Genomic DNA, 13,486 nt, shown 5'->3' on the forward strand with positions numbered 1-13,486 from the left:
AGAGATATACAGATTTATTTTTATTTTCCAAAAGTTCTGAGGTAAAAATGAGCAAGATTTCCTTCACATACCAGACCAAGAATTAATTTTCTGTCTACTCTCTAACAGCAATAACATACACAAGATTTACTCACTGGCTTTACACATTGTCTTAGTTGTTCCCACCTTTCACAAGGTGGCCTTAAAATAGAACTCATGTTCTGATTCTTTCAGGAAAAATTAAAAAAAGATGAAAAATTTGTAAGTAACACTAACACACTAAGGGTATTTGAAGAGCCTAGCAGAAAAGTGAGCATTCGATTTTAAAATGAAGCTAAAATTTAAAGGAAGATATACCAACAAAGTTAATACTTAAATATTTATTTAGTATTCACTTTTTAATGTTTATCCCATGATGATAACATTTGTGAGTTTAATTGTATTCCAATAATATTGCAATTTATTTTTTTTTTGTCTTGCAGAAAAAGCACTAAAGGACAGCTACTGTACTTCCAGGTCAGAATTTCCCCTGATTCTTGTTCTCTTTACACAGAAGCTGGTTTAAAACACTGCTCTGTTTGAGAGCTTTTAGACTGGATAGATCTTCGCTTACAACAGGCACTTCTTCACTTTGATCCTCAGTTTTTGCATCTTCACTGTCTGACAGTGTACACAGGAGTGTATCATTTTCATAGGTAGGAAAATAATACCTGAAAGCAACAAAAACCGATTACTAGACAGACACACATTTTGTTTGAGAGGCTGAGACAAGAATTTAAAAAAGGAAACATGAGCAAGTCTGGTTGTCTGGAATGACAGTACACAGCACACCCAAAAAATCAACTGCACAGTGCAGGTATGCACAGTGCAGAAGAGTTTCAGAGAAGAGCTGACAACAGACGAGCCCTTCCTCCTATTTCTTCAACCATATGATATTACAAAATAGACTGCAGATCCATATTTGTCCCTCAACAAATGCTGAACTGAGGTGTTTGAGTTAGAACACTCCCTGTGCTCTACCACCTGGCAGAGAGCATCATTCCCTGGACCCATGCAGCCTACTTAGAGTCTGAACCAGTGTTTTGTTACACTGTCTCTATTTTCCATGGAAAAAACTATGGGTAAACAACCAACTTGTTTTGATGCTAAAGTTAGGTAGACATCATGCATATATGTACATTAGACATGCAAAAGAAGGGGTTTGACTTGGTTCTAGAACAATTTTGCATCAACAAACTTCTCTAGGATGGTGTCTTGAAAGAGGAGATCCTATGTATAAGAACACTACAGCCTTGATGCAACTAGAAGAGCAGTAACCTATGTTAGTTTTATTTTCAGACTGTATAGAGATTTCTAATTCTGAGCAGTTCTGAGACCACTTATTATTTTATCTGGGCCACTAGAGTTAGGGAGCTCAGGGCACTGTTGTATTTGCAAATCCCAGAACTTTCAACTTACTGTTTCATAGAAATTATCAGGTAAAAGTATAAATGCTGGAAGAAATGTATTTGCCCTTACTGTGGTTGATCCCATGTAGACCTGGCTGGCAGGAATGCAATGTGTTTGGTCTCTTCCATATGACTTATCAATCCTCCTTTGGATTCAAATTTCTCCTGGCAGTTGTAACAACGACAATGATGGATTTCTCTTCTGATGAAATTCACTAGCTTTACTTGCTGATAGAAGTTCAGACCTGGGAGAGATGGTAGTGAACAAGCACTTGGGCAACATAAGTCTTAATTTAAAAATGCTACATTGGATTAAGCATAAGAATTTATAAGAGTTTAGTGAAGACAGCACTGCCTGCATGCTGTATCTTAGCAAATTAATAAGTGTTTATTCCTAGCTGCTGGGAAACCAATCCTTCTTTTAGTGCAAACTGCAAACATTTTGCTTCCTCTCAGTCTGTCTTTAGGCTTAGTGACAGAGCTTCGGGAGGACACAAGCAGGTTGAAGAATCTTGGGAAATAAGAGAGAGACTGACTATTGGCATTGCACCCTGGCTTCCCTGGGACAGGCCCAGCAGGCAGACAGGATGCATGGTTTGGAGGACTCCCTGCCCTCCCTCTGCCTGCCTGAGCACAGTGACTTCAGGGACAGGGCAGTCCCTTCCAGCAGACCTGTCTCCTCTGTGACTGCCCCACCTCCCCAGGTGTCACAGGTGTGAGCCCCTGCAAGAGGAACCCAACAGTGACAGGGACAATGGTTCACCCAGCACACAGGTGCCACTGGGGTTAAGTCAGCCTGTGCCCTGCAAAAAAGCTGCTCCCATAAAGAAGAAAAGACAGGTCATTGTCACAGATGGTTCCTGGAGGGAATGAAGGCCAAAATGCCCACCAGACCACCCTTAGGGGAAGTCTGCTGCCTCCTTGGGGTTCAAGTTAAATGTGTGATGAGAAACCTTCCTGCCCTCGTGGGTAATTACCTGTTAGTGATTTTTCAGGGCAGTGATGAAGTTGCAACAAGAATTCCCAGGGCAATCGAGAGAGACTGCAGGGCCTTGGGAAGACTGCTTAAGGGATCAGGAGCACAAGCAGTGCTCCAGTTGCAAGGAACAATGAGGGAAGAAACAGGAGATCAATACCTGGTTCAACGCCTGGTGTCACTGGAAGAATTTGGGGTATTTGGATCATTGGTGTGTCAACATGACCCCAGGCCTGCTGGTGACAGATGGGGTACACCTGTCTCAGAGGGGAAAGGGATCCTTGCACAGGAGTCAGCAGGGCTCATTGAGACCAGTTTCAAACTAGATTTGAAGGGGTAAGGGATAACCCAGGCCTGTTAGAGATGAGCCTGGGTCAGGATGTCAGTGTATTGTGTTTGACAAAGTGCTGGGGCCTGCAACTGGTCACACAACCCATGCAGGGTTACAGGCTGGGGGAAGCTGCACAGCAGAAAAGGACCTGGGGTGCTGTGACAGCAGCTGAACATGAGCCAGCTGTGCCCAGGGGGCCAAGGCCAGTGGCACCTGGCCTGTATCAGCAATAGTGTGGCCAGCAGGACCACAGCAGGGATTGCCCCCCTGTTTAGCCTGGAGAAAAGGAGGCTCCAGACTGACTTAACCACTCTCTACAGCCACCTGAAAGGAGGCCAGGTAGGGTCAGTCCCTTCTTCCAAGTAACAAGTTATAGGGGGAGATTTAAGTTGGATATTAAGAAAAATTTCTACACCAAAGGCTTGTTAAGCCTTGGTACAGGCTGCTCAGAGAGGTAGTTAAGTCACCATGCCTAGAGGTGTTCAAAACAGGTGTAGATGTGGCACTCAGGGACATGGTTTAGTGGTGGACTTGGCAGTGCTGGTCTTCCACAACCTAAATGATTCTATTCCACAGCAGAAAGCAAACACTGGGCAAAAAAAGCTCCTAGCTTGCAAGCAAGCATAAACAGGCATAATAATAACAACAACAACAATAATAAAAATAGTAATACTTCCAAATCTCCAGCAGCCAGACCTGGAACTCACAGAGCAGGTATTTGTAGAAGCTACTCTGCAAAAGAATCCAATGGGTCTAAAGAATTTAGCACACATCCTTGGCAGTAGCAACAGTTCCATAAAAATAAAGTGTTCTTGGCTTGCTTTTGTAAGCTGGCAGAAACAGTTTCCATTATGGAAAAGTTAAATGTCTCTACAAAAATAAAACCGATAAACTTGTTTTCCACTATTCTTATGATGTGGTTTTCTCCACACTAGTGGCAAATGCTGACAATTACAGCCCCTCTTACTCACCATGCTCTGACTTTATTTTAGGAAAGTGAAATCCATGTGATTTCTGGAGGGAAAAAAAAAGGGAAGAAAAAAAAATCTTATTTCCACTACTTCTACTATTCCAAGTTAAAAACAGCTCAGTTTTTCATGGGCTGACACAGACACACACATATAGACACACAAACATGAATGTATGAAACAAACCACAGAAGTTTTGGTTCATCAGAAACTTTGCATTCATATTTAATACTGTTAATTAGTTTATTAAAACTGAAACACAGATGCTAACCACAAAATATATTAAATCATGAAACCATTATGATATCAAAGATGCTATTTCTTTACTGCCTGTAGCAGTCTGTACACCCATAAGTACAGACAGTCATACTCTTAATCTAAAGCTTGACTTCTCTGCATTTTTTAAAGAATAGATGCTGGAGGTGCTTGCAGTGCTTCAGTTCTGTGCTGAAGAGGACATTTTAATGCAGCAGCTGATTTGACCTTAATAAAGACATTACAATCACAAGTTTTAATTCCAGAGTGATGAAAAAACTGTTATTTAAAAGAAGTCTTACCTGCATGTGAAGATACAATTTTTCTGTGGTGTCTGCTTGTTGTTCACAAAACAGGCAAACTGCACATACAGGATGCTCTTCCCAGTCAGACCAATCTCTTATGAATAAAAGTCAAAAAGATTCATTACATTGTGGCAAGAGAAGAGACATTTTGAGAAAGGGCAATTCAGATTCTGCTTTCACAACACTAGAAATAAATCTAGAAAAACTGGATAGTTTAAAGGGGTGGAAAAGACAGTGTGGATTTATAGCTGGATACATGATTACAATCTGGTGTAGAGTCTAAAAAAATTAAAAATTTGAGAAAAACTGAGCAGTTAATATTGGGTAATTTCTATGCAGACAGCCATTTAATCCTATTTGAAACTGTCTGCACTAATAAACAGAATACTAACTTCAATTTCTATCCAGCTTGGCAAGTCATTAAATATTGCTTTCAGTATTTATTTTTCTAAGGTCTTTTAAAATTCTTGCATACCTTTCTAATCTTTCAATACACCAGCCAAAGTCATAATCATCAGGCAGAGCTAACTGTTATTTACTTATGAAATATTAATTACTTACTTATGCTACATTTAGACAAGTACACAGAGAATACTTTACCAAAACATTCATTTAAATCCTAATGCTGCTGAGAGATAGAACTATTACTGCAACCAGGTAGAGTCAAGTAAAATTGACCTCAAATCACAGAGAGAACCAGGAAGATCAGGGACCTTGATACCCATAAATTACTTCCTGCTTATTCAATTTTCTATGGCCAAGGAAATCACCTCTGCAGTGATCTGAGGGCCTGGACCACAGAAGAATGCAAAGAATGCAGAGGAGGTGGATGCTGCCCTCAATCAGCACTGCTGAGAAGCTTCCTTTGAAATCCTTTAATCTCTACTTATTACCTTTTTATCAATTTTTAATACAATTTGTTCTTCACACTGACACTTTTGATGCTTACTTTTAATTTTTAAGTTTGAGCAAAATCTGTTTGACTGTTTTCTGGTGCAAAAGTAAACAATAATGCATTTTGTCTACATCACTACAAACTCAGAAGGCTCTTGTTTGAGCTCTAGAGAAACAAAAAACAGGCTTGTTGATGAAATATGGAGTTTACAGCTCTCATTGCTGAGAAGTGCTTTAATGAGGACAATTTGGAGTTGATTTGATTGGCTTAAATGAATTTAAACTGTGTGCTAACTGTGCACAGCATCTTCCCTGCAACTACTTCAAAAAATAATGGTCCTGCAAGTCTGTGTAATGGGTGCATAAGTAACTCTTACTCTTCCAGGTTATCTAGTAATTCCCGGTCATCCTCTGACTGCACCTCCTCCCAGGACTTTCCAAACTCCTGGGGGGAAAAAAGAAAAGAAAAAAACACTTCCTGATTCTCATCACACATTGTCACTGAACCGAATGAACATCTCAGAAGTCACAACCAATATCTTATTTTAGATCATTTCAGTATTGCTGTGAGTAAAAGGGATCATTTCAGTATTGCTGTGAGTAAGGATTATTTAAAGTAAGGATTATTTTCAACTTTTAACAGGGCACTTCCCACAGTGTAGCTGAGAGGAAGATGATTTGGCACAGAGTTCTCAAGAAAACCAGCGGTGCAACACTTCCAAAGTGTTCCTGAGCCAGGTACGTTACCACTGTCTCAAGTTTATCACTATCCCAAGTGTTCCTGAGGCAGGTATGTTACACTGTCCCAAGTTTATCACCATCCCAAATGCTCCTGAGGCAGGTGTGTTACCACTTCTCAAGTTTGCTCAATGCAGTCTGCCCACCTTGCTCTTCCAGCAGCACGTGCTGCTCCCTGCAGCTGTCCCAGCTGAGGCTTCAGCTGCAGCAGTCGGTGCCTGTGCCTCGGGCGAGGCTGTGCCAGCGAGGACACGGAGTCAGCTCAGCTCCAGAGTGCTGCAGACAGCAGGGAGAGCCAGGGCACAGACCTCTGAGATACACCCCACTTTGTCTTCCCTCCTCTTCTCAGACGTGAACGTAAGCACATCTATTCATGGTGTTCTGTTCCTCCTTTTGCTTTTTGTGTTGTTTATTTCTACCTTAAAGACCTTCAGCATGAAGTATATCACAATGCATTTGTGCAGCCTTCAGCACAATGGCAAGCACTCTCAGCATGACTGAGATATAAATAACAGGCAATAAAAAGCTGAAGGGCTCTACTCAAATACCAGCAGTCATCTTTAGCTAGTGTTTTTCTTTCCTGGGATTCTTCTTGTCTTTAAAAACAAATCCAAGCAAACTAACCAGTAATCAGAATAGTATTTTTGAACCCATACTTTTGTGGCTGTGGAGGATTCACAAAGATTATAGTTAATGATGCTGTCCCCATTAAAAAATGCTAATAAAAAGATAATACTTTAATTGATTTTATGAAAATATTCCTATAATAAATATACTTAATAACATCCTTAGTAACACGTATGATTATTGTCTTTATGGGTGTTTGGAAAAAGAAGAAAAGATATCTATCATTTAACAATTTAATGAGAATTTTTAAAGTTGTTAGTGTCTATCAGGAAAATTATAAACAATTATCCCTAGGCAGCTCTAAACATAATGTCATCATATATTACAGAATGAAAATTCTGTAATTAATTCAGTGATACTACATGGCAGTGTGTAAGCTCTCTGAGTGAGAGGGGAGACTCATTAATGTCACCATTACTGTGAGCTATCATGAAGCCATTTAACACCTCTCACCACATGTTCCCCCAGCTGCACACTCCTTTCCTATGTCTGCTAATGTTAACACCTTAATGAGCAGATAGTGGCTCACAACCTCTGCAAGATGAAGACAAACGCTCACCATTTTTCCCTTTACCAGCTCAAAGTGTATCAGCATAAGAGAGCATGTTCAAAACAGCAGCCTTAAGCTTCACCTTTTAACTGAAGGTGAAAGAGAAAAAACATGCCTGAGCTTTGTTATTGCTGATGTTTTTATGGTGTTTCTGCGAAGAAGGCAGAGAGGGAGCTTGTAAGATATCTCTGTTTCCCTCATCTATTTATATCCAGAGGAGAAAAAAAAAAGGAAAAAGCAAAAAGCTAACCAGGTCTTGTATCGCTAGAAAATTGCATGGTGAATGGATAACTAGGAACACCGTGATGAAAGTGCCAAGAGACTGAATCTCAGCAATTGGGTGGAAAAGAGTTCTTTGAAACATTCTTAAAAATCCTTCAGGTTTTTTTTTTATTTTATTATTTTTTTAAACACTTTGTCAGTTCTTCAGCTTGATGGGCATCTGGGACTAAGGGTGCCTTTTTTTAAGTATTCAATTTTCTTTGCTTTTTCATCCAAGATGCAAGAGCTGCCAGGAATCATCTCTAGAGATTCCCAAGAAATTCTTAACAAAACCATAGGAAAAATGAGACTTGACATTGTTAATAGTTCAAACACTAGAAAATGCATAATTAAAAAAACCCTGAAGGCTTTGCTATATATTCAAGAAAAAACAACTTTTTCTTTTAAACACTTTCTGTATACCTCACAGAAAGGATGATGCTATAGAAAAATATGAATATGCAAACGTGTGTCGTTTGATTCTTTCCTCTTCCAAAACATAGTCGAAATGCACAGAGATGAAATGCCTCACTGGCAATTTACATTTGCAACCTGAGTGCAGTTCTACAGGAAGAAAGTCTGTGTAAATACTTTGTCAGTTCTTCAGCTTGATGGGCATCTGGGACTAAGGGTGCCTTTTTTTAAGTATTCAATTTTCTTTGCTTTTTCATCCAAGATGCAAGAGCTGCCAGGAATCATCTCTAGAGATTCCCAAGAAATTCTTAACAAAACCATAGGAAAAATGAGACTTGACATTGTTAATAGTTCAAACACTAGAAAATGCATAATTAAAAAAACCCTGAAGGCTTTGCTATATATTCAAGAAAAAACAACTTTTTCTTTTAAACACTTTCTGTGTACCTCACAGAAAGGATGATGCTATAGAAAAATATGAATATGCAAACGTGTGTCGTTTGATTCTTTCCTCTTCCAAAACATAGTCGAAATGCACAGAGATGAAATGCCTCACTGGCAATTTACATTTGCAACCTGAGTGCAGTTCTACAGGAAGAAAGTCTGTGTGCCTCACTGAGGCAACACACCCCAGCTTGAAAAGAGTGCAGAGATGGGAGAAGCTAGAAACAGCAGCTGGTATCTCAAGCAGTGTTCCCTAAAGAACAGTTCCCAAACTACATGCAAATGGAGATCCAGGCCTGTGCAGCTCACAAACTCCAAACATATGTTTATTTTCCCTGCAAATATTCTCTTGCCCTTCTTCTCACCTGCCTTGCTGTGATCACTTGAGTTATGTTATCTGTTTCATATTGCTGCAGAACTCGAGATGGTCCATACCATCTTACCCCAACGTTAGTTAATCCACGTTGGATGAATTTCAATATGAACCATTCCCCAATTGGGGGATTTTATTAAATCTTGAATCATCACCAACTTATGAAGGGTTTCCCTTTACTATTTTACAAAATACACACCGTGCAAATCAAAAGACGCTAAATGTAAAGGTGACTCCCATAATAAAATATTCTTCCCCTGCCCCCCAACACATAATAGTGACAACCTAGAGCTTGGCAGTAAGGAAAAACCATCTTTTTATTTTTGAGGAAAATGAAGGCTTTATGAAACAAGTTTTCCAGTAAGTAGAAGGTACCATTTCTCAGCTGCCTAGTTTAGTTATAAGTGTATTAATTCACTGATACTACATACTGTAGACACATGCCATAAGTCAATTTGAAAATGGACATCTGGGCTTCCTACAAAGGATACTCTATACGTAAAAGTGCTGCTGGTAACAATCAGGTGAGTACAGAAAGGAAGGCCTTGTCAGTCTGGGTTTGTCTCAGTTCCTCTGGGAATAAGAGAGTATTAATACTGTCTTCTGTTCTTTTATGGCCTCCAGCAGGCACCACAGATTACAAAGTTCTCTCTCCATTTTTACTTGGGTCTTTGTGCAAGGTGTGCCATGGGGCCACAGGATAATACACACAGACAAACAAGGAAATTAGGTTGGAAGTTTTTGTTTTTTTTTTTTTTTTTTTTTTTACGAAAAGAAAAAGAATGAATTCTATATCTATATAACATGGATACATTGTTGCTTAGTCCTTTGCACTCCAGTACCAGTTCATCTCTCTGAATTGACACTTCAAGCCATTCTTTAGGATTGGTATAATCATCCACACTTACACAATACAGACAAAAGACCTCCAAATCCACTGGGGAATCATTTCCCATGGTGTGATATGTAAACCATGTTTGTGTCTTTGAAATTGTATAATCCTCTGGACATTTAGAGCAATGTGAAGCACAGACCTCTAACACTTATTGGTAAAAATGAGTAAATCTTGATAGTACACATTAAAAAAAAAATTCTGGTAAGTTGTGAGGTGTTAGGGGAGAGGAAGCAAAGCCACTACATTGAGTCATTAGAAAAAGCAGATCTTGTATAACATCTAGAATTTACTGGATATAGATGCAACTTGAAAAAATCCATCCCAGCACATTTAATATAATCTACTGTTGAGCATGTATGTGCTCTACACAATATTTCCTCCATAAAGGCCAATCTACTGAACTCCTAGTGAAGAAACTGAGGTTCTTCCTTTTAGTCTTTTTGTCTCTGTGCAGAAAAAAAGGGTCTGTCACAGGCTGTTTGGAAAGCAAACACTTTCAATTATGTACGAACATTCCTAAAAATTTCCTGTGTGCAAACATACATTTTATTGTGAACTATGTTATAAGTGTTTAGGACAGAGTTTTTAGTCTGTTTTCAATTTTTTAATTTTTTTAAAACTCTTTCCTTAAAAGAAGAAATGTCAGAAATTCTGATGTGGTTATAGTCTGAAGGATCAGAAAGGCTGAGCAGAAACAGTTCCCTGAGTAGACTGTAGAGTAGACAACTGAAAATGTGTGGAAAGACAATGTGGCTGTAGCAGAGCACGTACAACCAGACAAAGAATTGTGATCATTCAAGTATGTCCCAGAAGATGTACTGGCACAGATCTTTCATAAGCAGTACCCACTGCCCAATTTTAAACATTTTGGTGGTTTGATGTAGCTTATCTGAGCTACATTTACTATTGTCTGTAATGTCAAGAACCTGAAAGAATGCATGTCGGAGTGATGCTGCTCAGTGACCAACACCTGAGCTGGCTCAGGCTGCCAATCCTGAATCCCAGCTGCAGGCAGAGGGACCAAGGCCCTGAGTGTGGAACTGTTTGCATGGTCTGGGGCCATGCAAGCAGCACCACTCAGACCCTGCTTGCATGTGGGTCAGGAAGCACGCAGACCACAGTGTCTCAGGTGACAGGCATGGGCAAGGCCACCAGTTTTGGAGCAACTGGAGAAAAGAGGTTAGGTATGTGAACATTAGCCCTGCTGTTATATTTCCTTTGGCATATTCTGCCTATTAACGTGACACAGCCATTGTGTTGGCATTCATGACCTCCTTCATGTTATGACTCCCTGCATGCCTCTCAAGTAGTACTTCATGGCTCTCAGAGATTCTGGATAGTCATCTAGCTCAATTTCCTGATCTAAGACGGAACAGATTAAAATGTGAACAATGAATACAAATGAGAGATAAAAGATAATTTAAAAAGATGCCAAGTTCTGAAAACATAATATTACATGCAGGACAAGCATTACATTACAAGCAGAGAAGAAATAAACTATTAAGAACTTAAAACATTTACATGAAATTAAAATCTGTTAACTTCCAAGGGAAAAGTAAATGCTCAGTTCTGTTGAGGATGTAAGAACATCTACCCTACACAGCTTCACAACTTTTTCCTCACTGTGCAACAAATACAGGTCAGTTTTCAACATTGTGAAATTTGAGTATCTAGTAAAACCCCCAGGTCTCAGATCACTGACCTTTGGAAGAAAAATATGAAATGTCACCAAGGGAACTCACTCTGTCTTCGGTAGAAGGGACTTGGTAGAGCACTAAACATACAATTTTTTGTTCTCAGTATTAAAGTAACACCAATGGAGAGAAATTAAAAGGAAAGAGTAGGTAAAACAGTCAAGAATGCCTATTTATAACCTGGATATTAGCACATGCAGAAGGCACAAAGACTACTTCAGGTGAACTATAGTTATTTCTGGGACAGAACATAGCAGCTTTTGAAGCAGCTCCTATATTCATAAGTTGAAGGCAGCAAATGAAAACCTGGTACATACACATGCACACACTCTCAGAGGTCTGAGATAAAAAAAATATTTAGCAACATACACCTACCTGGAGGCTAAAAACTAACTGTTTTTCTTTCATCTCTGTGTCTTTCATTTTCTTCCTCTTTGCATTTATTTTATTCTCTGAAGAGCACTCCCAGCTTAAGGTTTGTAGAAAATGAGCTCAAAACCAACTTGTTTTAAGTTAGACCTCCATTTACTTAATTGCTCTATCTCACCTTCCCTTCTGTTTTTAAAGCAGAGACTGAGCACTAATGACATGATGATTAGCGTCTCTTCAAGCTGCACTCTAGCATCTCTCAAAATCAAATCTCAACAAAAAATGTTTACTAGTGCTTAGTTTGACAATTATCCAGAATATCACACCATAAATGAGCACACTTCTTAAGAATCCTTCACTTGATTTTTGACCTTTATACTAATTACTAGTTTGGATTTCTTCACTTTTAACTAGATAATGTCTATATTTCTTTAGTCAATTTGCTAATTATTCACAGAACTACTTACCAAGTAATTAATGATATAAAATTTGTCATATTCTTTATTTTTGGCATTGATTCTGCGATGCTGTTTCTTTCTCATGTGATCTTTAAGTGTGTTTTTGTCTCTGAAGACTTTTTCACAGTATAAACACTGCAAGCTAAGAGAAAAAGGTAAATAGGTCAACATGTTAAAATGAGAATAGCACAAAATAATAAACTTAGGTAAGCTGGAGTTAGATATAGTAAGATTAACCTAAGCACGCCAGAGCAAACTAAAAGAAACAGAAAGCTTATTTGAAAAAAAAATTTCAAGATAATCTTAGATCACAGTAGAGTCAATCAAACAGAAATAACAATGACAAAAAATGAAAAATATAGATAGCAAAAAATATTACTGTTTTCCTCATACGCAAAGTGGGAGAAAAGTCTCATTACCCAAAGCAGGCACAGAAAGGCTGCTGATTGCTCACTGTGTGAGCTCTGTAACTCAGCATGGACTTACACTGACATCCAATCCATCTGTAATTGTTTCTTTGTAATTCAGATTGAAAAAAACCAAACTGTGAACATACTACTTTTCTTTTGAAACAATTTAAATTAGCTAAACAGAAAGTTTTTATAGTTCTACCTCAACAGGGAGGGTAAAGGAAAGTTTGTGAGGGTGGGCAATGAGTTTTGAAATCCTAAGAAGTAAAATTCTGTAAATTCATATCCACACACACACAGAAGTATATATAATTCACAGATAGATATACATACACATAAGTACATGCATATACGCACATAGACAGGAAAGTATTATTTAGGTGTATATATACACTACTTGAGAAGGTGAAAACATTCATTAAAAAATGAGAATTTGACCACAGTATGTCTTCCGGAGCAATTCAAACAAAACAGAAGTAGATGCACTGCCTTAAATCAGCATCATAAAACCATTTTGGTTCCAGATTCCCCTCACATGTTTTGTATGGAGCAGGAATTCAGGATTCTCAGTATCATTCCGCCTTTAAAGACATGCAAGAAGTTTTGAGTTCTCCCTATGTTTGCAGACTTCAAATCAAGATTGGTGAATCATAGGTCTGATGCCAGAATACATCTATGAATTTTAATATCTGCTTTGCTCCACCTGCTAACAGCAAAGTGTTTGTTCTACTTGCGAAAGGCATTCCCATGAAGAGTACAGAAGGCTTTCTGTCAGCATACATAATGTAGTCTTATTTGCCTGAAACAAGATGTTTCTCCTCTAGTAATTTATTCTCAGGTATTATTCTACTAGCATAGCTAATATGTCTATCCTTAGCCGTAGGGGGATTGGCATTTCACTACTCTGGACACAATTTCAGCATGTGCATTAACTACAGAGAGGATCAGCTTTGAGAAAACTCCCTCTAAGTGAAAGCCTCATGTCCTACTGATAAACAGTAGAGCTGCAAATTATCAATGAGCATGGTAATTCAGTGCATAAGGCAACACCAACGATAAAATAAAAGGCATTCTTAATGTGTCTTCATTTCTGGGAA

The 13,486-nt window shown here is 38.7% G+C and overlaps 1 protein-coding gene across 1 annotated transcript in view; it reads right to left on the bottom strand.

The window, feature by feature from the left end:
• Positions 1–344: 344 nt before the first annotated feature.
• ZNF277 (zinc finger protein 277) overlaps positions 345–13,486 on the bottom strand; it is a 39,694-nt gene continuing 26,552 nt past the window's right edge. Inside the window, exons 7-12 of the mRNA XM_039726969.1 lie at positions 11,989–12,121; positions 5,534–5,601; positions 4,260–4,356; positions 3,706–3,748; positions 1,498–1,672; positions 345–689 (exon numbers count right to left, since the gene is read on the bottom strand). Of these exons, the coding sequence (XP_039582903.1) occupies positions 497–689; positions 1,498–1,672; positions 3,706–3,748; positions 4,260–4,356; positions 5,534–5,601; positions 11,989–12,121 (709 nt within the window). The 3' untranslated portion in view covers positions 345–496. The remainder of the gene's footprint in view (positions 690–1,497; positions 1,673–3,705; positions 3,749–4,259; positions 4,357–5,533; positions 5,602–11,988; positions 12,122–13,486) is intronic.

Source organism: Passer montanus, unplaced genomic scaffold, assembly GCF_014805655.1.
Source record: "Passer montanus isolate IOZ18808 unplaced genomic scaffold, ASM1480565v1 scaffold6, whole genome shotgun sequence".
NCBI classification, from domain to species: Eukaryota; Metazoa; Chordata; class Aves; order Passeriformes; family Passeridae; genus Passer; species Passer montanus.